Source organism: Orcinus orca, chromosome 6 (genome assembly GCF_937001465.1).
Source record: "Orcinus orca chromosome 6, mOrcOrc1.1, whole genome shotgun sequence".
Lineage (NCBI taxonomy): Eukaryota > Metazoa > Chordata > Mammalia > Artiodactyla > Delphinidae > Orcinus > Orcinus orca.
In genome coordinates, this window is record NC_064564.1 from 30,766,876 (window position 1) to 30,792,288 (window position 25,413).

The window sequence follows — 25,413 nt, forward strand, 5'->3', positions numbered from 1 at the left end:
GAAAAAAAAAGTTAAATTTGAATAAAAAGTCAAGGGGAACACATCATTTGTATATTTTCTTTGGTAAATGTCTATTCACGTCTTTTCCCATTTTCTAATTAGATCTAAAAGAAACTGTTGCATTTTGAGACTTCTTCATATATTCTAGATACATCCTTTGTTGGATATGCAGTTTGCAAAGATCTTCTCCTAGTCTGTAGCTTGTTTTTTCATCCTTTTCGCAGGATCTTTCACAAAGAATTTAAAATTTTGAAGAAGTTCAATTTATCAGTTTTTCTTTTTATGGATTGGACTTCTGGTATAAAGTCTTAAAAACTCTGCCTAATCCTGAATTCTAAAAATTTTGGTTTTTTCCTAAATGTTTTATTTTTTTTTAAATAAATTTATTTATTTAATTTATTTATTTCTGACTGCGTTAGGTCTTCGTTGCTGTGCGCGGGCTTTCTCTAGTTGCGGGAATGGGGGCTACTCGTCGTTGCGGTACGCAGGCTTCTCATTGAGGTGGCTTCTCTTGTTGCAGAGCACAGGCTCTAGGTGCGAGGGCTTCAGTAGTTGTGGTGCACGGGCTTGGCTGCTCTGCGGCATGTGGGATCTTCCCGGACCAGGGCTCAAACCCATGTCCCCTGCATTAGCAGGCAGATTCTTAACCACTGAGCCACCAGGGAAGCAAGTCTGTGATCCATTTTAAGTTAGTTTTTGTATAAGGTGTAAGACTTAGGTCTAGGACATTTTTTTTGCATGTGGATATCTAACTGCCAAGTACCATATAATGAAGACTACTCAATTAAGTTGCTTTTGCTCCTTTCTCAAAAATCATCTGGCCACATTTTGTGATCTATTGTGAGTCTACTTCTGTATTCTGTATCTGTGACAATGATTTTTGTGTCTATTCAATGCTCATGCCACACAAGTCTTCAGATAAGTCTTGAAGTTGGGCAGGGTGATTTCTCCCACTATATTCTTATTTTTCAAAAGTGTTTTAACTACTTTATTTTTCTTCTCTTTCAAGAAAATTTGGCTATATCTACAACAAAATATTGCTGAGATTTGACAGGACTGAGTTAAACTTATATTTTAACTGGGGGAGAACTGACACGTTTATTATACTGAATTTTCCAACCCATGATTATGGCATGTCTCTCCATTCATTTACTTATTTAAACTTATTTATTTATGGCCGCATTGGGTCCTCGTTGCTGCACACAGGCTTTCTCTAGTTGTGGCGAGCAGGCGCTACTCTTCGTTGCAGTGCGTGGGCTTCTCATTGTGGTGCCTTCTCTTGTTGTGGAGCATGGGCTCTAGGCATGTGGGCTTCAGTAGTTGTGGCAGGTGGGCCCAGTAGTTGTGGCTCATGGGCTCTAGAGCGCAGGCTCAGTAGTTGTGGCATGTGGGTTTAGCTGCTCCGCGGCATGTGGGATCTTCCCAGACCAGGGCTCGAGCCTGTGTCCCCTGCATTGGCAGGCAGATTCTTAACCACTGCGCCACCAGGGAAGTCTCTCTCCATTTATTTTGCTCTTTGATTTTTTCATCATTATCTTGTAGTTTTTGACATAAAAGTCCTGTACCTGTTTTATTAGATTTATACCGAAGTATCTCTCTTTTGAGCAACTGTAAATGGTATTACATTTTAAATTTCATTCTCCATGTGTTCATTGCTAGAATATAAAAATTAATTTTTGTATGTTTATCTTATATCCTGTGAATTTGATGAAAACCTTTTTCTTTTTATAAGCAATATGATTTTTTAAAAAGTAATAGATTTTATTCAATTACTTTGGAAACAAACCCTCCCAATTAAAGCTTAAACCCAAATGGTATATAAAACTAGCCAAAATACTTTAAAATAATATAAAGGTCATCTGTAGTTTTTTCCTCATAACATGAATGCTTTCAGTCAGACAGTAAATTATAAACCATATCACATCATGTTGATGCAGATGATAAATTGTGGTTGCATTTGAAATCAATCCTGGGAAAATAATCTTGTTGGAGTTGTGAGCTCTTCCTAGTTGTTTGGTCAGTTGGTCCAGAAAGAAGCAGTATTGAAGTCAGCAGATGGGGGAGCTAGGCCCCATCTGTTTTGTCACTGCTCATTCTGCTGACCTTCTGTGACTAAAGCTGACAAAAAACGCTGGCCGTGTTGACATTTCTTATGCACATCCTCTGCTCCTGCAACTAATTCCTTCCACAGGATCACCTGTCTCCACCTAAGACAGGCAGAATGTTGGCAGTGATGGACCAGCTCACATGCCACACATCATTGAACTTGTGCAGCAGTGTAGAGGACCACGTATTGCCCGAGGTATCATCACAGGTCCAAACGGATACACAAACATCCTGGGAATAGCTGGTAACAGTGCTGGTGGGCAAAGCAACGGAGGGGTCCCAGTATACATCTCAGTCTGTAGATTCCTTGCAATTTTCTATGTAGACAATCATGTCACCTTCAAATAGAAACAGTTTTATTGCTTCCCTTCTGATCTGCATGGCTTTCCTTTTCTTGCCTCATTCTACTGGCAAGAACTTCTAATGCAATGCTGAATAAGAGTAATGAGAACAGGTATCCTTGCCTTGGTTCTGATCTTACACAGAAGACATTCAATCTCTTCCAATTAAGTATAATGTTAACTACAGGTTTTTTACAGATGCTCATTATCAAGTTGATGAAGTTCCTCTCCCTATTTTTCTGACAGTTTTTTTTTTATCATGAATGAACACTGAATTTTGTCAAATGCTTTTTCTAACTGGTATAGTCTTATAAGCTTTTAGTCTGTTAATATGGTAGATTATACTGATTGGTTTTTGAATACTGAACCAGCCTTGTAACCTTGGAATAAACCTCACCTGTCATGATACATAATTCTTTGTATATACTGCTATATTCAATTTCATGATTTTTTTGTTAAGAATTGTACATTTATATGCATGAGAGATATTTGTAGTTTTCTTTTTTTTGGTATTGTTTGTATCTGGTTTTGGTGTCAATACTTTATTATGGAATAAAGTGAGTTAGGGAGTGTTCCTTCGTTTTCTATTTTCTGGAAGACCTGTGTAGAACTGGTGTTTATTCTTTTAAAGTCTGGTTGAATTCTCTAGCAAAACCATTTGGATCTGGAGATTTCTTGAGAGTTTCATTACTTTTTAAAAATTGCCATCTCTTTTACTTTTTTCCTCAGTTTCCCTTCCTCCCTTTCCCAAGACTTATTATGAACTTTGTTTTTCAAGTCCATGTTCTCGTATTTCGTAATTCTATATGTTCATAAACAATGTGTGATGATGTATTTTTAAAATTTACATGAATGCTCGCTATTGTATATTTAATTGTGAAACTTGCTTTTTTCATTGAAAATGTTTTTTAAATATAGAAAAATTTATACATAGAGATACATTTCATTACTTTTAACTGGTATGAGGAACCGACATTATGAATATGTCTATGTCCCTTTTTGATGGACATCTGTATTGTGCAACACCATCAGTGATGGCATTAAACTCAACTAGAAAATCAAATTTACAATCAAAGTTTCTAGGGAGTTTTTAAATTATGAGTTCAATCTCCTTAATAGCTATAGGGCTACTGAAATTATCTATTTCATATGAGTGAGTTGAGGCAGTTTGTGCTTTTTGAGAAACTGGTTCATTTCATCCAAGTTGTCAAATTTATGTGTAGAGAGTTATTCACAGTATTTACTTACTTTTTGATTTCTGCAGTCTGTATTCATGTCCTATTTTATTCTTTTTTCTTTTTTTGATGTACAGTAAACTTTTACTATTTTATTCTTGATATTGGTAATTAGTGTTTTCTTTGGTTCTATGTCAGTCTCACTAGAGGTTTATTGATTTTATTAATTTTTTCAAAGAACCACATTTTTTGTTTTATTATCTTTATTGCTCTATTTTCAATTGCTTTGATTTCTGTTCTTATTTTTACTTTCCTTCTTTCTGCTTACTTTCTTTTTTAGATTCTTGAGGTTGGAACTTAGATTATTGATCGAAACTTTCTTCTTTTCTAATGTTAGTCTTCAGAGGTACAAATTAGCTGTAATCCACATATTTTGATACTGTATTTTCCTTTTCATTGAGTTTTACGCATTTGTTTTTCCTTAACACTTTTTCTCTGATCATGGATTATTCAGAAGTACGTTTTTCAGCTTTCAAATGTGCTGAGATTTTGCTTTTACCTTTCTGTTATTGATTTATAGTTTGATTCCACTGTGGTCAGAGAACATACTCTATATGATTTCAACTCTTTAATGTGATGAGGTTTATTTTATGGCCTAGGCTATAATATACCTTGGTAAATGGGAACTATATACCTTGGTAAATGGGAACTTGAATAGTATGTGTAGTCTGCTGCTGTTAGGTGGGGTGTTCCATAAATACTGATTAGATTCTGATTTTCTGCCTAACTGTTCTCTCAAACTATAATTACGGATTTTTTTGTTCTCGTTCAAGGTCTAACAGTTTTTGTTTTATGTATTTAAGCAGCTCTGTTGTTAGGTACATATACATTTAGGATCATTATATTTTCCTTTGGGTTGACATTATATCATTATTTAGTATCATTGGTAATTTTCTTTGCTATAAAGTGTACTCACTGAAATGAACATAGACACCCTGCTCTCTTTGAATAATGCTTGCATGGTATATCCTACTTTAGCCTTTTACTCTCAACCTACCTATTTTGTTATATTTAAGGACTTTCTTGTACACAGCAAAAGGCTGGATAATGTGTTTTTATCACTCTGCCAATCTCTATTAATTGATGTATTTACACCATTTACATTTAGCGTAATTACTAATGTTAAGTTTAAGCCTTCCATTTTATTTTCTGCTTTGTATTTGTTCTACATTCTTTTTCCATGCTTCCTGTAGGATACTTGAACATATTCCAGAATTCCATTTTTATTTGTTTAGTGTTTTTGTATGTATCTTTTAGTGTAGGCTTTTATAGTGGTTGCATTAGGTGGTACACTATATATACATAACCACTGGTGTTGACATTTTACCAGTCTGAGATAAGTGTAGAAATCTTAACTCCCTTTACATCCCTTTGCTCTTCCCTATTTATAACTATCTTGAATATTCCTTGCATATGCATTTAGAGGTTTTCGTTTTTGTTGCAACCATCAAACATAAATTTTAAAAATTCAAGAAGAAAAGTCTGTTGAATTTATCTATATTTTGACTCTTTCAATTTTTTTCCCCTCTGTTCTGATGTCCCTAGATTTCCTCTTTTATCATTTTCTGTTTTAAGAATTTCCTCTAGCTATTCTTTTAGTAAGTCTTGCTAGTAACAAATTCTTTTAGTTTTCCGTCATTTGATAATGTCTTGATTATCCCTTTACCTTGAAAGATATTTTTGCTTGATATAAAATTGTGGGTTGACAATACTCATCTTTTAGCACTTGAGAAATGTTGTCCTTTCATCTTCTGACCTCTACTGATTTCTGATGAGAAATCCAGTATGATTCAAATTGTTTTTCCCCTAGAAGTTAGGTATTGCAACATCTGTCACTGCTTTCAAGATGTTTTCTTGGCCTTAAGTTTTCAGAAGTTTTACTATGTTATGTCTGATGTGAATTCTTTTGGATTTATCCTGTATGGTGTTTTCTTAGCTTCTTGAATCTGTAGGTTTTTGTGTTTTGCCAAATTTAGGAAGTTTTCAGACATTATTTCTTTGAACACTTTTTCAGTCCTGTCCTATCTTCTCTTCCTTCCAGAATGCAGTGCCAAGAACATTAAACTTTTGTTATTATCCCACAGATCCTTCAGGCTCTGTTCAGTTTTTTAAGCTTTTTTGTTTTTAACTCTGTTATTCAGAATGGGTAATTTCTATTGTTATTTCTTCCTGTTTATGGATTCTTTCCTATCTCTTCTATTCTGTTGTTGAGCCCATCCACTGAGTTTCTGTATTTTAATTATTGTATTTACCAGTTCTAATATTTTAATTCTATTCTTTGTATCTTTTACTTGTTTACTGAGGCTATTTTTCACTTGTTTCTATTGTGTTTGTAATTGCTCTGTGAAGCATTTTTGTTAAGCCTGCTTTACATTCTGTCAGATAATGTCAACGTTTCTGTCATCTTGGTGTTCCTATGTACTGATTGACTTTTTTCATTCAGTTTAAGATCTCCCAGTTCTTGGTATAATGAGTAATTTTCAATTAAAACCTGGACATGTTAGGCATTATGAGACTCTGGTTCTTATTTACATCCTCTATTTTAGTTGACTTTGTTTGACATTACACTGGCGAGGGAAAGGGAATACTGCTTCATCTCTGATTAGTGAGAGAAGTCCGGGTTCCCTATTTAGCTTGCATTGACACTGAGGTCAGGACTCCTTGTTACTTCTGGGGCGGGGGTGGTGGGGTGGTGGTGAGGGGTAAGGTGATGCAAGAAAGGAGTTCCTGTTCTCCTCTAGACCTCCACTAATACCTCCCCTGGCCACAAAGAGTAGGAATGCCTCCTTACTGCTCCCCATGTGCCTTCACTGACATCTTGACAGGGTGGAGGGATATGTGGCCTCACTACTGCTGGGTAGTGGTAAGGGGAAGGGATGTCTTGTTATTGCCTGATGGGGATAGAAGTTTAGGCTCTCCACGTGGTCTACAATGACACTACTGGGCAAAAGAGCTCGTTATCACCCAGGTAGGATGAAAGTCCCAGCTCACTGCTTGGTCTTCTCTGATACCACCATGGCAGTGAGGGCTTGAGGGTCCTCAGCCTGGGAAAGGTCTAGGCTCCCCACTTGGCTCTGGCTGGTGTGAATGGTAGTAGAGCCTAGTTTCCTCTGTCTTGTTTGGGTGGAGTAGAGCAGTTACTGTCTGGAAGTTTTTTTGTCTTGCTTGGTTGCCACTCTCCTGGTCCCACCTGCAGAGAGCAGGATTTTGTTGGGGTATTTACGTCCGTGCCCATTGGCATTTCCAGATTGCCAGCTTCTTCAGCTCCAAGCCTGGGATACATGAAGCAAAAAGAAAAACCAGGGAACTCTCCACTGTTTTCTTACTTGTTCCCAAGATCCCTAGTTGGTCTGCCTTCTTCCCTCTACCATTAAGAGTCTTCTTATGCTTGTTTTTATATATCATGTCTGGGGTGTTTAGCTGTACTTTGTGGGAGGAATAGGGAAAAGTATGTCTACTCCATCTTTCTAGAAGTGCTAGTTCAATCACTTACTCTTGTGGATTCATTTTGATGACAATTAGAAAGAAAAAGGTTATCCAATTTTACCAATTCTCTTGTAATAGCCTTAAAAACATTCATAGGCTTAATTAAAAAATAAAATACAAACAATGGAGGTCACTCTTACCTTGTTCACTGCCATCTGTACAAATGTTAAGATTGACATATGCACAAGCAGGGCCAGGCATGGAAGATCCTCTGGTGAGTGTAATTTCCAGGTCTGACCCTTTTAACTAAGCACATGAGAATATGTGAGCGGCTACCTGTAGCATCTGACCATAGTGTCAAATAAGAGCTCTATACAACTCTGAGAGCATATTCAATCTCAACACTAAAACAGTGAAGAGCTACAATTTTTCCCCTCTTTTTTCCTTGTTCCTTAGAAAACATGCAAAATAGAAAATGAAACCATCTTGTAACTTGTGCCACTGAAAAGACAGTCACATTCAGGTCCTGCTTTTCTATTCCATTTCTCCCATACAAAGTAGAAAAAGACAAGGAACATATGACTGAATAAATGACTAACTGATATAGAAAAGAATTTTTATCAGACATACTTCTGAATTATTGACAAATACCTTTCACGTCTTGGTCAGATTTTCAGAGTTACATCTAAAATGTTTGAACAGGAAATGAAATTATATTTTTATGTATAACCTACTACCATAAAAGTAAACTGCTTTTCAAGTCAATTGCTCTTTATGTTTAACAGTAAGCACCAGAATCCACAATACTGACTTCTATAGTTTTAGATAAAACAGCACCATACAGTCATCTAACCTGGCAATTCTTATGTATATCCTAGTTACCTTCCCAAAGAGAACGGCTCTAATTTCCCTTTTTTCTCTTCTGGACTCTACTCACTATTCCCCAGAGCAATACTTCAGGACTGAGTACTATACTAATTGCTACCGGGGGACAGAACATCAAGATATAACTACATAAACTTAACATAAAATCTAATCCTAAATCTCTTAATGTTCAACAGAACTCAGAACTCACCTGCATTTTTTCTTGAATAAGGATTTCATCTGATGTAGGAACTGGATATGGTTTTAAAGGAGACTTTATGGTGGCAAATATGAACTCTGTGTGGCTTTTGATAACATTATTCAGATACTTTCCTTCAGATTTTGCTTTATAATAAACTGTTATTTCATCAGTTGGAACCAGATTGCACTGAAAGCACATAGAGAAAATTTAAAAGGGAAGCACATCTGTCAATTAAAATGTAAGGCGCTGTTAAACAGGGCTGATGATCCCACACTGAATCATTATGGAAGGGTACAGTATCCTGACCAATTCTCTGAAAAAAGGAGTGATCAAGTAACAACTCATAAAGCTCTGAACTGAGACAGACGTTACAAGTACCCCATTATCTGCTGGAGTGGCCACCTCAGACCCTGAACTACAGGTCTCAGAAACCTGGCCAGAGGAGGAGGACTTGTGGGAACCCTCCTTGGGACAGAAGCTCCCTGGCTCTCTCACCCAGTAGGGGCAGGCAAATGTTCTGTGCACCTGTCCTGGCTCCCAACTTCTGAATGAGGAAGAACCACCTCACTCTGTCCAGATCCAACAATCTCTCCCTGAGCTAGGAGTCCTTCCACACTGACTGCATCTCTGCTCTTCCTCAGAGACATTTGCTGTCAGCTCTGACAACCTTATGTGCCAGTCAGGAGGACTATCTATCCAGAAGATGGTTTTGTGGAAGCCGTAAAGAACTGAAAAAGAAGGACAAGGAGCACATGTTAGCTGAAAGCTTCTGATCAGAGAAACAAAAGAGCCACATCCAGCTTGGGAGTGAACAGGAGAGAAAGGAAGTGGCCTACCTCTCCTAACAGTACAATCTGAATGGACCACAGATCAGTGACTAATCATCATTAATGAATTACTATGGTTTATATTACTTGCCTCTCCTCTCCTCCCCCAAAACCAAAACAAATACCAAACAAAAAAACCAAAACAAAACTCCAAAACAGTAGCTTGTTCTTAATCTGACAAGCTGACCTTTTTTCGAAGTTTCTGGATACGATTGATGACTTCCCGAGCCACTCCTTCATCCACCATTGACTGGTCAGGGGTGACGTCTAAGAGAACCAAAGCCTGTAGGAATGAACGGTGTACACCATGACAATCAAATATAGAAAAACAGTTCTTTCAAACTCAGCAAAATGGTGTTTAAATTCTCAGAAGTCTATAATGCAGCACTATTTAGTCACACACCTGAGCCAAAGACAAAATTAACGTGGTTTCTTTATGTTTGGGTCCTCCTTTGTAAACAGCTATTCCTTCATCTCTGAAGAAAGGTGAGACTTCTCATTTTTCTTCTGTAGGGTGCTGCTCACAGGAGATTTCCTGAGACCGACTTTCAAGAGAGTCTCTCATGTAACTCTACTTTTTGTCTATCTAATGAATAATATCAACTCTTCTAATAAATAAAATCACCAATCATGAAGCTCTTACAGCAGCACGACTTTTCACAAGGCATCCACCACAAACAAGTGGACTGAAGATCTCAAAGCCGCCATCTCTGTTGTTTTCTTTAACCATGACTCTATTCTTTGGTTTGTTGGTGTGATTCAAGACACAATTTCTACAATGGGCCACCATACTTTTTTATATGGTTTAGCTTAAATTGCCACCTTCTTGTCAACTTTAACTACTTTTTTATCTCATTGGTCATAAAGGCTGTCAATGATGATGTGATAATAATGACTGTCACTTCTATTATAGAGGGGAACATACGTATAAGTTAGGCATCATCCCCATTTACGTTTTTGAGGACACTCAATGAGAGAAGTTAACAAACTTGCTCCACTTCATGAAGGCACAGGAGGCAAACTGGAAATGGATAATGTGTCATGGCAGGGCAACCATGGCCCACAATACACAAATCATGTCAAGAAACTCAGAAGCATCACAGACAACACCTCCTTAAGTATAGACAACTTCAGGACTCTCTCATTTGGCTGTAGTCAGAAAGGGCTGCACCCCCTCACTGTTTACAAATCTCTTTCCCTGGCCCCAATTCCTTCTTTCCTAGTTTCCTCACCTTTGGCTCCTTACCACTGTCTGCCCACATGGAGTTCTGTCTACATCATATTTAAGACTCTGTGTATGGGAATCCCCTGGTGGTCCAGTGGTTAGGACTCGGTGCTTTCACTCCTGGGGATCTGGGTTCAATCCCTGGTCGGGGAATTAAGATCCCGTAAGCCACATGGCATGCCAAAAAAACCAACCAAACAAACAAACCCTGTATAAAGGCTGGAGGAGGTTGGCTTGCCTCATACGAGGCATCTTCCCCTGTATGTGGCATATTAAGCACAGAGGGACTCCAGCAGGTCCCTCACTCTCACAATGGAGACCTTACAACCTATCTGCCTGGAGAAGTCTGGTCAAGAGTGAAGAGAGATGCTGTGATCCATTACAACAAAAAAAGACAGACCCCAGAATGCAAAACTGCTTGTACATCCTCTTCAAGGGGTGCTCTCTAACCACCCCCACTGCTACCCCAGACTTCAAATAGGAGCACTTATTTCTACTAGATAACTTATCAAGTACAGTAATAAGAATTGACTTACTTTTCTATCTCCATGACAGACTCATTCCTTGAAGGGTGGGATTACATCTTACTCATTTTTGTATGACCCAACACTTAGGACAACTGCATGCATAAAGTCACAAGATATCAATTTATGTATTCATTAAAGAAATGCATATGTCAAGAAGTTATAATAGAGGAGTTTAATAAGGCCAATCTAAAATAAATAACTGGTTTATTTTACCCTGAGACAAGCTGCCAATACTGTCAGGAGAGGCATAGGTAAATGTTTTCTCCTCTTATGTTCTTATCTTTTGGTAAAGAAATATTCTAGGGAACAGAAAAATACCTGAGCATCTGAGTGTGCTTCAAACTGTGTCGTTCCACCTGTTGCCTGATCAAAGGTGTACATGAGGCGGATATCTTCTTCATGCAATTCATGGCCTTCCACAACAATGGTCCCTATTGGGGAAACAACTGCCACTGTTACTCAATCAGTACCCCACTCCTCAAGCTGCCCTGCTACTAATATATTTTGCCACTCTTTAATAAAACCTTCATATAATCAAGCTACACAGTCTTCAAGAGATATGTCCTCTGGACTCATGTCATTGTTGAGGTCAAGAATGAGACAAACTTTCTTTAGACTGCACCATGCTATCTTGAGGACACTTAAATCACCATTGATATCTACTGTTGTATATAAGCTCCCAGGTCCAAAGACATGTGCCAGAAGGCAACGAATCTCCACCATAAACATGAGCAACCATGTTTATGATGGAGAAAGCATGCTATAATGAAGAAAGCACAGTCTGTAGAGTCAAACTGGACTTAGGCCCACCACTCATTGATTGTAGGACCCTGGTGTTCTATTATCTGCCTATCAGAGTGCAGTGAGGGTGAAAAAAGGTAGACAGTGTGAAGTTCTGAGCATCATGCCTATTCATGGTAGGCAGAATGTATAAACAGCTAAGGATGGCAGTTCCCATCATAAGGAAAGCCTACTATGGTAACTCACAAATGATCTTCTTGGTCTTTCAGCAACTGGCTGTCATTTTCACTTTAAGTCACTGCATTCTGAAAACTACTTTGCTTTCCATCAATGCAGAACAGTCCATTCAGAAACTATAGCTTAGAAACTGTAGGCTTTCCGTTTCAAATAAGGTTTGAGGACTTTTTAATATTTTGGCTAACTGGTGAAACAACTTAAGATTTGTGACTTGAAGGCTGATCCTTTAATTTTGTCAAGTTAAATTAGTACTGACTCAACTTTTAGTTGCTAGCCTCTTATGTTTTATAAATTTTACCTAAAAATTCGGGGAATCTTAGGGACATTTCCCCCAATTTCCATAACTACCCATCTGATTTCTGAATCTTTAAATCTTTCCTCATGACACTTCCATGCTTATGATTTTCAACTTCAGAGGGAACCCTAACAATCAAACAACTCATGCCCCTAGGATTGCTACAGGATGTCAAGTGGCCATAATTAGACCACATATGATTCTAATCATGGCAGAGCTGGGAACTCCTGGGCACCTGGAAAAGCTCCCTAAAGATTTCCTTCAGTGTACTTATCAAAACTATGATTATGTCCATAAATCTTTAGTGTCTGCCAGCACCATGAGGGTAAGGACAATGTCTACCTCATTTAACTCTATGTTCCCAGTGCCAACCAAACAGAAGGGCCTTAAAAAATATTTGCTGAATGAATGACTCCAGTCTTGCTCAATTGAGACCAACATATGTATTCTAGATATTTTAGAGAAACTATAATAAGTTCTGACCCAGTCCTCCTTCACAAGAAGCCCCAAACCTCAATGCTAAATCCCTTTCTCTAAAAACACTTAAGTATTTTAAATTTTAAATTTTGAACTAAAATTAAAACATAACTTTTTTCTTTTGAATATCTTCTAGTTTTCATTCTGGCACCTCTAAAAAGTCACCATCTTTTTCTCTACAAGCAACATCTAATAACAATAACACTCTATACCACTGGCTGGTGAATCTCAGGGGGTTCTGCTCTCTCACTAGGGTAGATTTTTCTAGGCCCACATTAGCATTTATAGAGTTCAATGGTAACTTAAGGTCCACCCCTCTGACTCAGTAATTTCTATCTAGAAATCTAGCCAGAAGGAATCAATTCCACAGAACACTTATATGTGAATTATTCACTGAAGTATTAGTTGTACTATTAGAAGAATGGAAACAACCTAAAGCACCAACAATAAGAGACTGGTTAAAGACACTATCCGGGGCTTCCCTGGTGGCGCAGTGGTTGAGAGTCCGCCTGCCAATGCAGGGGACGCGGGTTCGTGCCCCGGTCCGGGAAGATCCCACATGCCGTGGAGCAGCTAGGCCCGTGAGCCATGGCCGCTGAGCCTGCGCGTCCGGAGCCTGTGCTCTGCAACAGGAGAGGCCACAGCAGTGAGAGGCCCGCGTACCGCAAAAAAAAAAAAAAAAAAAGACACTATCCGGTATCCACAGGAAGGAAAATATTTTCAGCACTTACTGAAACAGCATTTTAAAGACTAATAACACACAAAAATGTTTATAATGTAAAGTGAAAATACAGACTAAAAATATAAAAACAAAATAACATAAAATGTAAAAATATATGAATGAAAAATGTGAAATTTAAAATTATGTGATTTCCATTTTGTAAAGCTGTAATTATATAAATCAGAATTTTAATAGCACCCCAGCACCTAACATAACAAATACCAGACAGTAGGCACTCAATCTACATTAAATGGATGGGTGATCGGTTATGGGTCATTTTTATTCTCTTTACTTGTTTTACTTTTTTCTAAATTATCAGAATTATTCATAATAAATATTTTTATGAACAGAAAAAAAAAGTTCTTATTTAAGAAAAGGCTGTGACAGTAGAAATCAAAGAGGAGCCTAAGTATGAGACACCCATCAGGTTGAGGACACAAACGGTGGCCCCAATAAAACAGATACCAACCACTCTCCTGGAACTGCTCTAGCTCCTCACTGCTCAGCTGCTTGATGGATGTCATCACCATCTTGAAGGCTCCCTTCAGACGCTTCCCCAGGACCATGTGATCTGGTTCTGCCCTTAGGCGAATGCCATACTTGTTTTTATCTGTAGATAATGTAACTTTTCTAACATTCAATTCCTATATTTGGTAGATAAGATGAAATAAAAAAGAAATGAAAACATGTCCACAAAAACTTGCACACAAACATTCATAGCAACATTATTCACAACAACCAAAAAGTGGAAATAACCCAAATGTTGATCAATTGTGAATGAATAAACAAAATGTGGTATATCCATATAATGGACTATTATTTAGCAATATAAAGGAATGGAGCACGCATACATGCTATAACATGACTGATCCTTAGTGCTAAGTCACAGAAGCCAGACACACAAGACCACATATTGTATGATTCCATTTATAGAAAATGTCCAGAGTGGGCACATCCAGAGGCAGAAAATAGATTTGTGTTTGCCAGAGGATGGTGGGATATTGAGGGGAAAATGGTACATGAATGCTAATGGATACTGGGTTTCTTTTTGGGATGATGAAAATGCTACGAAACTGTGGTGATGGCTGCACAGCTCTATAAATAATACTAATAAATAATTGTATGGTATGAAAAAAATCTGTCCAGATCAATCAAGTTGAGCCTAACGCAACTAACAAGGACTGTAGCCTTAGAAATATGGACTTCATGTTTAAGGGTGACCTATGCTCAAGAAATTTCAAAGTACCACAAATAACTATCAATTAACTAGAAGAATCAGTTAATCAAAACATTTCGGGACTTCACTGGTGGTCCAGTGGTTAAGAATCTGCCTTCCAATGCAGGGGATGTGGGTTTAATCCCTGGTTGGGGAACTAAGATCCCACATGCTGCGGGGCAACTAAGCCTGCGTGCCACAACTAGAGAGAAGCCTGCGTGCCACAACGAAGAGCCCACACACTGCAACAAAAGATCCTGCACTCCACACTGAAGATCCCGTGTGCCACAACTAAGACCTGATGCAGCCAAATAAATAAATAAATAAATATTTTTGGGAAAAATCTTAACATTTCATGTCTCCATCATACTAGTTAGTTAAGGATTACTAATGTAGCAGGAAATGGTGACTGCACAGTAGGAAATATGAAACTGAGATATCATGGAACTGTCAACTGAAGCAAATTATAGGGAAATTTCTGGTTTTGCTATTATACATTATTATATTATTTGCTCTCAGAGTGATTAAGATATTCTATTTAAATAATTCTATTTTTATCCATATCTTAAGCATTGATTATAGAATTTATAGCTCTTTAGTTATAAACTCTAAGTTTCTAAACAGTTATAAACTCCTTGGTTTCTAATATTTGTCTGGAATTCTCAAGCAATTCAAAACCAAAAATAGAAATTAATTATTTTCTATCATAAAGATTTAAATACTACCTGTGAAAGGAATAAAAATGAAATTTGAAATATATTTCTTTTTAAAACATTACAGGGTAAAAGCTTTTTGGGAGGATAACTGACATGACAGTTTAAACTTCTGACCCCAAAACTCCACTTCTAGGAACCTATCCAACATCCATACTGTGACATATTTGCACGTGTACACACACACACACACACACACACACACACACACACCCCTTTTGTCTGTAATCAGAAACCTAAATTTCCAACAATATGAGTAATTAAATAAATTATGATGCAGTCAGGAAGTGAACAAAAAGAATAAATTAGATCTCTATGTTTTAACATGGGATGCTGTTTAAGAAATATTATAAAGTGAAAAAAATAAGTTAAAAACTACATATATGATTCTCTCTATTCACAAATAAAACCAATGATGTGTGCATGTGTGTATATGTGTGTACAAATGTGTGTACACGTATGTAAAATGCTAGGAACAACCCAGCAGGAGATAACCTAGTGAACAAGTGGGTGATGAGACACCAGGGAGTGGCCAGGGTAAGAGGAGACTTGCTTTGTACTCGATGCTAGTGCTTATTTACAACCAGTGTGTGTTTACTTGATACTTGTATAATTTGAAGGAACAAAGATTTTTTTGGTGTTAGTTATCAAAAAGTACTTTGGGGAAGAGAAGTGGATGAAAGGATAAATGATCCAACAAAGGTGTAAAATTCATGGACATTGAAAATCACTGTCAAAGAATTACAATTACATTGTAAAAAGTCATGATGAATCTAAAAGCAAAGTGTAAAATTCCATGGATGGTTAAATTTATGTATATACTGATATAAAAAGGAAAAGGACAAATGATACACTCAAAGTGTAGTTGACTAAAGAGTACTAACCAAAATAATCTTCCCAAGGCAAGAAGTTTGTTTGGACCAAATCAAACAAATCAACTGTCTTACCTCAATGATATACTTCTCCAATGACTTAATTTCATTAAGAGCTTCTGGATCCTGATGAATAACTACAATTTCTTTCAAAGGATACTAGAAAGAAAATGGAAGGGAAAGTTCATAAGCATCCAGTCCTCTAAACTGCAGAAAAATGAATGTTAAATGTTTTATCTGAATCTCAAACTCCAGACTAAGCAGGCATAACTAGTACTAAGTCATTCACACCCTTATTGCAGAAAAGAAATTTACGCCATTGCTGGCAGCTCTTTTTATTAAGAAAATACCCCAAAACATAATTATCTAGGTATGTGTAATGCAAAACAGATATAAAATCTCAAACCTTTATTGGAATAGTTTTGCGGTCTCGAATCACTCGCCCGAGTTCAATCACAGACTGCATTCTAGATACTGCACTCTCGGTTTTCTTGTCAATCAATTCCTCTCTGGTTGGTAGAGGTAGGGATTTGAAAGAGATTAGATTCAAAAGGCGAAAATTCCAAAGAATAGGCATGCTTAAGTGAGGAACAGGGTCAGGCTAGAGATGTGATGGTGTAGCTAGGCTTTCCGGGGAGGCTCTTGGGAAGGACAGCACATGCCTGCCTTTGGGGCACACACTGAGAAGCAGGCAGCAAGCTTGAGCCTGCTGCTTAGTGCCTAGCAGCTCCCCAAAGCGATCCCAACAGGCCTACCCACCCCTACCTGCCATAGCTCTATTGGGGATTCCACACTAAGCATCCCTCCTATCCATTCTGTAGCCTGAGGAGCAGCTCAGGGGGGAGGCAGGGCATGAAGGGGCTGGAGCAGGGAGCTGGGGGCCCCACTTGAGTGCATCTCTGGCAACTCTCCTTCCCCTGGCCCAGGAGAGGCTTATGTGTATTTGATTCTTACCGAACATGGGGCAGCATGAGGTAGTGGATACTGAATGTGTCCTTGTCCTGGACAGAAACAGGGTCAATCAGTGTCTTCAGATTCTGGTACATCAATTCAGTAAGAAAAGGGGTATAGGGGGCCTGTGTAAGGACAGAAGACATCGGGTCATTCATACGTAGCCATCATTAACTGATCTCAGGGTGAGAAGCAACTACATAAACATTTTAGAGAAATGATATGGGAATATGCACAGAAATGAACATAAGGTTACAAAACATGCCCTATGAAAGAGAAATGACGTCATTTTGAACTTGGCGAGCTAGACACTCATGAAACACAGCAGCAGGACTAACAGCCAGAAGTGCCTAAAACATTCTTGAGGATGTCTATAATAAAAACAGGAGTCCCTGACCACATGCCAGTCAAGTCAACATGCAGAGGAATGAATGTCCCTAAGCCTCTGTAAACTGGGGAAACACCACCTGCTTCACAGGATGAAGGGGAATGAGGTCAGACATGAGACACCAGGCAGGGGACCTGGTACAAAGCAGGTTTTCATTCCATGTACGTTTAGGAAACAAATAGAAGCCTTATAACATTAAACTGGAATAGCAGAAATAAGATACAGGAAATTAAAACTGGAATTTTTACTTGTATGTCATTTATTTCAATTGATAGGAACATGTCTCAAGTAAAATACTGTTTGCAATATATTTTTGTTTGGTTAGCTATTAGTTCAAGAACTTCTCCACTACTCACAGACAATTACAGGAATCTACATTAAGATGAGGTATGCTGCTCTTGAGTCTAGATGCAAGGACCTTGACCTGAAATGTACTGCCAAGGGTGAAAAGAAAGAATCCAGCTTTTAAAGCTAATGTTTTTTAGCCGTTATTTGACATACATAAGCTAACGAGATTTCTGAAAAGAAACTAGAAATTTAGGTTATTTTAACACTTCTATTTCTATTTTTAGTGGAACAAATACAGAATAGATACAGACGGAGGACAGTGCAGCAACCGGGCACCACAAGCAGCCCACAGGGCTGGCATCTTACCATAAGTCTGCACAGAGAAAGCAGAACACTAAACAAGGTCTCCAGAGCCATAACACAATCCTCTATCCCATTTTCACCCTAGTGAATAAAAAACACACATTAAACTGTTAAAACCAATAGTTCATTGTAAGAAAAAAAAGAATAAAAAGGGGAAAACTCAACCATAATTAAGTTACCCAGAGATAACTACTTTAAACATTTTAGTGTATGTCCTTCTAAATATATGTACATATACACACATACATGTACATGTGTAATATAATTTAACAAAAACAAGATTATTGTTTTGTTACGGGATTTTATCATTAACACATTTGAAGGCAGTACTGATGGACAGTGGTCTGGGCAACCCTCACTCCTTGTTTTCTACCATTGTTGCTTATGTACAGCTTAAGTCCTGGGACAGGATCCATGCTTCACTCACCCTATATCCCCAACAGGCTTAAGGACGAGTCTTGTCAATAAGTAACTGTCCCTCTAGAGGTAGAAGTGAGGAGGTGTCCCTCTCAATATCACAGCTCTACCTAAAAACATCTGCAAAATATCTGCATGAATTTATTTCAGATTTTAAGAGGTCTGCTCAGTACAGTCCTGTTTGGCCTGAGACTTTCCCTCTAATATGAATGTCCATAATTGTGCTTTGAAAATATGCAAGATGTCTTCTAAACTTATGCATTCCCCAACCAACAAATGCCAATACAGTTAATATGCAATTAAAAGGAAAAAGATAGCTTAAAAAAGTCAGAGCATTTGAAAATGCTCTTTTTCCTTTTGGCTGTTCGCTGTTCTCATTTTTCCTCAACTCTCATACTTCCTACACTTTCTGCTCTTCCCAGCAGCAGCCTGCACTTACCTTTAATCTTCTACGGTTCATCCTGACATACCAATTAGTCAGAACATCCACAAACTTGACTAGGCGAGGAACCACAGTATAGAGTCTGTAAGCTAAAAGTAACAACCAATCAGGCAGTGAGAACACATAAGCATCTTGGGTGCTTAGGACAGGGCTGGGTATAAGAAAGAGCAAGCAGCCCCTGCTATCCAAGGGCTGTCACACCTGTTAAGGAGGCAGAAGTCCCAAAGTGAAACAATCAAAACTGAGGACGTACTATATAGCTGTCAAGGTGTCTAGAGGCATGCACAAACCACCCTGTGAGCTACATGCAAACTCCCAGTGTCAGTGAGAAAACAGGAAACCCCGTATGCGTGGCTGAGGGGCCGAGGCTGCCCGCCAGATGACTCCATGAGGCACCATTTATCTGGAACTGTATCAGGTGGTAGTACCACAAAAGCCTGACTTCTTCCACTGTGCTACCTTGCCCTCAACTAAGACAGACACATAAAAAGCAAAAAGCTTTAATTAGATCCTAAGAGGCAGGGCACAGATAAGGGCTTCTCAACCAGAGCAATTTTGCTCTGCAGGAGACACTGACAATGTCTAGAGAGACATGCTGGTTGTCAAACTGGGGAGGTGGGCACTCTTGGCATCTGGTGGGTGGACTCCAGGGATGCTGCTCAACAACCTACAATGCACAGGCCAGCCTCCACCACAGAGAATGACCCAGCTCAAACTGTCAGCAGTGCTGCCACTGAGAAACTCAGGCAGGGGCTGTGCATAAAATAGAACAGGGTTTCTAAAGGTTAAAATAGTCAATGAAAGAAAGCTAAAGGAGGTATTGGAAGGAGAGAAGAACCTTGAAGAATCAGAAAAATTTGAAGGCTCCCCTGAGGAACTCAGAGGGCAAGCAGGAAGTTAAGGTCATCTAGCCAACTTTGTTTGAGGCCCAGACTTATCTTCAGGATTTTTGCCATTCACCTCCCCTTTAACTGATACTCTCTGTTGCACAAAAACAAACACGAAAAACAAGGAGAGTAAGACCAAAAATCATAAAAACACACCACAATTTATATTAAGAGTTCAGTGACTGTTAATGAGGTTCCTAGTCTAAGCTAACACAGTGGTTAAGTTGCCAAGGGCAGAGCTGCTCTCTGTTGCAGTTCAAAAAGACTAGCACTGAGGTGCTGCTAGACCAACACCTGGACCCCAGGCCAGAGGCACTCGCTGGTCATACATTTCTAGAGAGGCAATTTTTGTGATCAGAGGCTTGTTCTGTAAAGACAGAGGCCCATCTAAGTTACTTCTAGGGTTCACTACACTTTTCACCTTCTAGGAAGCTAGAGTGTTCAAGAGTTGCAACTCTTATAAGGAAAACTAAGCCCATATATAATAAAAGGGAGCAGCAGCTACCACTGAAATCACTAATACCAACTGCAGACTCTTCAACGATGCTACCTATTTAGTTCTCAGAATTCTATTTTGATGAGGGAGGCAAGGGCATAAAGCTGACAGGTTGGTGGAGTGGGAACTGCACGGCAATCTGGGTCTGGAGCCCCTCTCATTGGTTCAACGTGCACCACCTAGCCTCCTGCACCTGGCCCTTACCACTCGGCTGTGTGTACAACTGCTGCCAAACCTCTAGTTCCCAGGCAGACCAGGTCCCAGCCAGGATATACATTCTCAGGTCACAGCCGTTGCTGTCTAAAGATGGCAAGGGCCCCCAGGCAACAATCCCATTCATTTATATCACTCAGGAGGGAAAACTGGACACAGCTACGAGTAGGTATCCCAGGGAGTGTGGTGAGAACCCAACTGCCGATGTCTGCTTTGCACACTCATTTCCATCTTCACTTATGTCAATCTGTCCAATAATTTGACAGTCATATGACCCTTATTACATATGTTTAATAGAGTGGGTGTAGTCCTTCAGGATGACTGATAAAACATTCAAAATTTCCTGGACTAACCATCCTATTGTGCCAAGTACAGAGGCACCAACTATTCCACAAAGAGCTATGTACCAGCTGAGGAATGGAAGAACCCTGTATGAACCAGATTGCTCTGGCCCCTCGAATCCACTGGAGTGCAGTACCTGAACAACAGCACCTGGCAACCACAGGACGCTGGGGGAGGCTGGTTTATGTCACAAGGGTGCACACAGGGATGCCATCTTTTCTCCCCTGCCCACAGACTTTATCAGACCCATCTCAGGTATCCAGGTTAACAGTTTCTGGAATTTCTCGCCTTGACTTACGGTTGTTCCATCTCCAACTTCTAGGAAACCCACATAACCTACTTTTCCAACCCTGTCTAAAACCAAATTCGTTGTTGTTAGGTAAGAGAAATGTGGGGAAATGTCAACTTCATTATTGTTTTTCTGTATTTCCTAATTTTTGCAGGCTGAACGGGGACTACTTATTTAATAAAGTAGACCTAAAAATAAATTAAAAACATATTAATAACAACTACTACTTATTAAGTACCTATTATCTGCTAGCTACTGTATGTACATAATCTCCATCTGAGCCTCATATTAACTCTTACCAGGCATTTTTCGGAGAAAGAAATTGAGGCTCATAGATTAGGTAACGTTTCCCCCAGGGAACAAGTGGTGCAGTTGGGTTTTGAACTCATGGGCATCCACTACTGAAGCCTGTGATTCCATGGGCCTGTGTGGTATCTGTGGAGGGGTGAGGTCACTAGACATCCCCCCAAGACAATCTCTAAGGCCTTGGAACAACACATTTCTACAACTAACAAGCCTTAAAATTATATTTGAGAGGTAAAGAGAAATATTTATTTATCTATTGTTCTGTATCTCTCAAAATTTCTATAAAATTTCCTCTATGTTTAGAGAGCCCAGAAATAAACCCACACACCTACAGTCAATTAATCTTCCACAAAGGAGGCAAGAATATACAATGGAGAAAAGACAATCTCTTCAGCAAGTAGTGTTGGGAAAGCTGGATAGCCACATGTAAATCAATGAAATTAGAACACTCCTTCACACCATACACGAAAATAAACTCAAAATGGCTTGAAGACTTATAAGACATGACACTGTAAAACTCCTAGAAGAGAACACAGGCAAAACATTCTCTGACATAAATCATACCAATGTTTTCTTAGGTCAGTCTCTCAAGGCAACAGAAATAAAAGCAAAAATAAACAAATGGGACCTAATCAAACATAAGCTTTTGCACAGCAAAGGAAACTATAAACAAAATGAAATGACAACCTATGGACTAGGAGAAAATATTCGCAAACAATGCAGCTGATAGCGCTTAATTTCCAAAATATGTAAACAGGTCATACAACTCAATACCAAAAAGAAAACCCAATAAAAAAATGGGCAGAAAACCTAAACAGACAGTTTTCCAAAGAAGACATACAGATGGCCAAGAGGCACATGAAAAGATGCTCAACATCGCTAATTATTAGAGAAATGAAAATCAAAATTACAATGAGGTATCACTCACACCTTTCAGAATGGCCATCATTAAAAAGTCTACAAATAAAAAATGTTGGATAGGATGTAGAGAAAAGGGAACCCTCCCCTACACTGTTGGTGGGAATGTAAATTGGTGCAGCCACTATGGAAAACAGTATGCAGGTTCCTTAAAAAACTAAGACTAGAGTTGCCATATGATCCAGCAACCCCACTCCTGGGCATATACCTGGAGAGAACTTGAAAAGATACATGCACCCCAATGTTCACTGCAGCACTATTTACAATAGCTAAGACATGGAAGCAATCTAAATGGCCACTGACAGATGAATAGATAAAGAAAATATGGTACTTATACACACACACACACACACACACACACACACACACACACACACGTATACATATACAATGGAATACCACTCAGCCATAAAAAAGAATAATGCCATTTGCAGCAACATGGATAGACCTAGAGATTATCATACTAAGTGAAGTAAGTCAGAAAGAGAAAGACAAATACCATATGGTATCACTTATATGTAGAATCTAAAATATGATACAAATGCACTTATTTACAAAACAGAAACAGACTCACAGACATAAAAAACAAACTTATGGTTACCACAGGGGAAAGGGGGTGGGGGAAGGATAAATTAGGAGTTTGGGATTAACAGATGCAAACTACTATAAATAAAATAAACAACAAGGTCCTACTGTATAGCACAGAGAACTATATTCAATATCATATAATAACCTACAGTGGAAAAGAATATGAAAAAAAATATATATATACACATTTATATTTCTGAATCACTGTGCTCTACACCAAAAACTAACGCAACATTGTAAATCAACTATACTTCAAAAAAAAAATTTCCTCTATGTTTATAAAGAAAAACAGTTAAATATCAAAAGGACAATTACAAAGAGAAGACTCCTTATTCCTGAGAGAAGGCCCAAGAGAGACACACCTGCCATTTCAGTCTCAAAGAACCCAACGAGCGACTGCATAAAGGACAGGACCCACCGGTCTGTGATGTTGGTACTTTCTTTAACCATGTTCTCGTTGTAAAGGAATTCCATTTCTTCCTCCTAGGAAGTGACAATTATTGAAACATTCTGCATGCCTGGGGGAAACTACTGTAGAGAAATGAATTTTTTAAATTATTTAAACTGAAAGAAGTATCCAAACAAATCAAAAAAACACCACAAAAACCCAGACCCTGTTGGCAATCTAAATTTCTGATTCTTAGCGATATTTTCCAAGTAAACTCTGAACTTGGAACATTAAGTCCTCAATTAATGAATTACATTTTTGAGTGAACTAAAGAGAATTTAGGAAAAAATGATTCCTATGCACCAAAGAGTAATTATGAATTAAGAAATATTCCAACATCTTGTTAAGTAGGCGGTTTAGTTACTTTGAATCTGAGGAAGGAAGGACAGCAAAACTGGCTAGGACTGGACAACTGTCTGTAAGTTGAAAATGAGTACTAGGAATTAATGTCTTTGCTTAAATTATTTTACCGAGAATGCTCTATTCCACCCCTGCTTTTTCCTTTGCAAATCCTCCTCGATCCTGAAGGCCTACTTTACCTGTCCCTACTCAACGGCATCACCATCAGGATGGCAAGGCAGTGACCATGCTGACTCTTGCTCTGATGCTGGAGCCTGCATCTTTCTGCCATGCCCAGATGAGCCCCAACTATGAGTGGTTTGAACCAGCCTGTGTTCCTGAATCCCACACCAGCAGAGGCCTGCAAAGTAGACCCATGTTAGCACTGCTGGCCTGAGAGGTGGTGGGATCCAAAAGATAGGAACACTAGGGATGTTGTTCCCAAAGCCTTGTTCTTCTTGGGAGGGTTCATTAGCAGAATGAGATGAGCCAGAGGCAGCAAGAAGTGACCAGCCTGCTGGAATGCAATGCTCAAAGCTTAGCTCTCCAACGAGTTTCTCAGGAAGGAATAATATCACATGTTTAGTCAGAAGTAGTTTACTAAGGAATTCTACTTTTAATGTGTTGGAGATAAAAAGATGAGTGGTACCTGAGCCCTGACCCCAAATGGAGTCTAGGAAGCATGCACAGGCACATGTGCAATGAAGCCTGCTGGCCTGAGAGCAGTTAGTAGGGGCAAGGGAAGGGGCTTCTCAGAGGATGCCTCCCAGGCCAGCACGTAACTGCTCTGAGGCACTTTCTTATATATCAGAACCACTATTTTTCATCCCAGCAACCCAATGAGAACTTCTCTCACTTTCAGAGTTTCAGCCCAAATGCACTCATCAAGTGGCCTTCCCTGACCACCCATCTGCAGCAGCCTTTACTAGGCGCTCACTCTGATAGTAGCTGACTCTTTACTGGCTCCCCTATCACTAAGTCCCCAGTACCAATTTGGCTGGCTAAATGAATATCCAATGCAACTCTTCTTCAACAGGTGAGGCTTCTGTGTCTTGCAGAGGTGAGCATCTATCCAAATGGTGAAGTTCCAGTCCTGTGCTCTTGGCCCAGCATGGACCCCAGACACCTGTCACACTTTCATCTATGGCCTCCCCAGTGGCTCTGAGCCCCCACCCACCGGGCCTGTTAGCTCCTGTCTCCCATGGAGCTCTGTTTCACAGCTGACCCCTGACCATCTTTCGCAAACCCAGCTCAACCCAGCTCCGTGGGGCAGACCCTACCCCACAGCACTGCAACCCACACCTTCTGTAGCCTCAGGACGTTCTGGATGAAGAAGCGATAGGCATTGTACCAAGGTAGCAGCACATCCTTCAGGACATCTCGAACACCCTCCTCCTTAAAGCGGAGGTTTTCTGCTCTCACCACAGGGGAGTTAATCAGGTATAATCTGGAAGAGGAGAAAAATTACATGGAAAAGGGATGTAGACAGTAAACCAAATATTACTGACATGTTGACAGGGCAATACCCAAATCAGCCCTTTTTCTACAAAAGTGGGGAATTATAAATACGCTTCTAACAGTCAATTTAAAACCGACAAATTTCTTATTTTGTGTAAGAGACCTAGCAAATTATAAAGGGGAGACCAAAAGTGCCACACCAAAATATGGCACTGAACTAACCTAGAAGCATGCCCTGCGCTGGTCCCAGCACAG

At 39.1% G+C, this 25,413-nt stretch overlaps 1 protein-coding gene across 8 annotated transcripts in view; it reads right to left on the minus strand.

The window, feature by feature from the left end:
• Positions 1-25,413, minus strand: part of IARS1 (isoleucyl-tRNA synthetase 1) — a 107,212-nt gene that overhangs the window by 37,692 nt on the left and 44,107 nt on the right. For 6 of the 8 annotated variants that reach the window (XM_004284125.4, XM_033413655.2, XM_049711473.1 and 3 more), the window contains exons 19-30: positions 25,003-25,147; positions 23,276-23,396; positions 18,872-18,963; positions 18,019-18,096; positions 16,980-17,101; positions 16,432-16,534; positions 16,101-16,184; positions 13,694-13,868; positions 11,072-11,184; positions 9,189-9,284; positions 8,184-8,360; positions 7,309-7,414 (exon numbers count right to left, since the gene is read on the minus strand). In XM_004284125.4, the coding sequence (XP_004284173.1) occupies positions 7,309-7,414; positions 8,184-8,360; positions 9,189-9,284; positions 11,072-11,184; positions 13,694-13,868; positions 16,101-16,184; positions 16,432-16,534; positions 16,980-17,101; positions 18,019-18,096; positions 18,872-18,963; positions 23,276-23,396; positions 25,003-25,147 (1,412 nt within the window). The other 2 variants (XM_049711475.1, XM_033413660.2) reach the window with 2 other exon arrangements.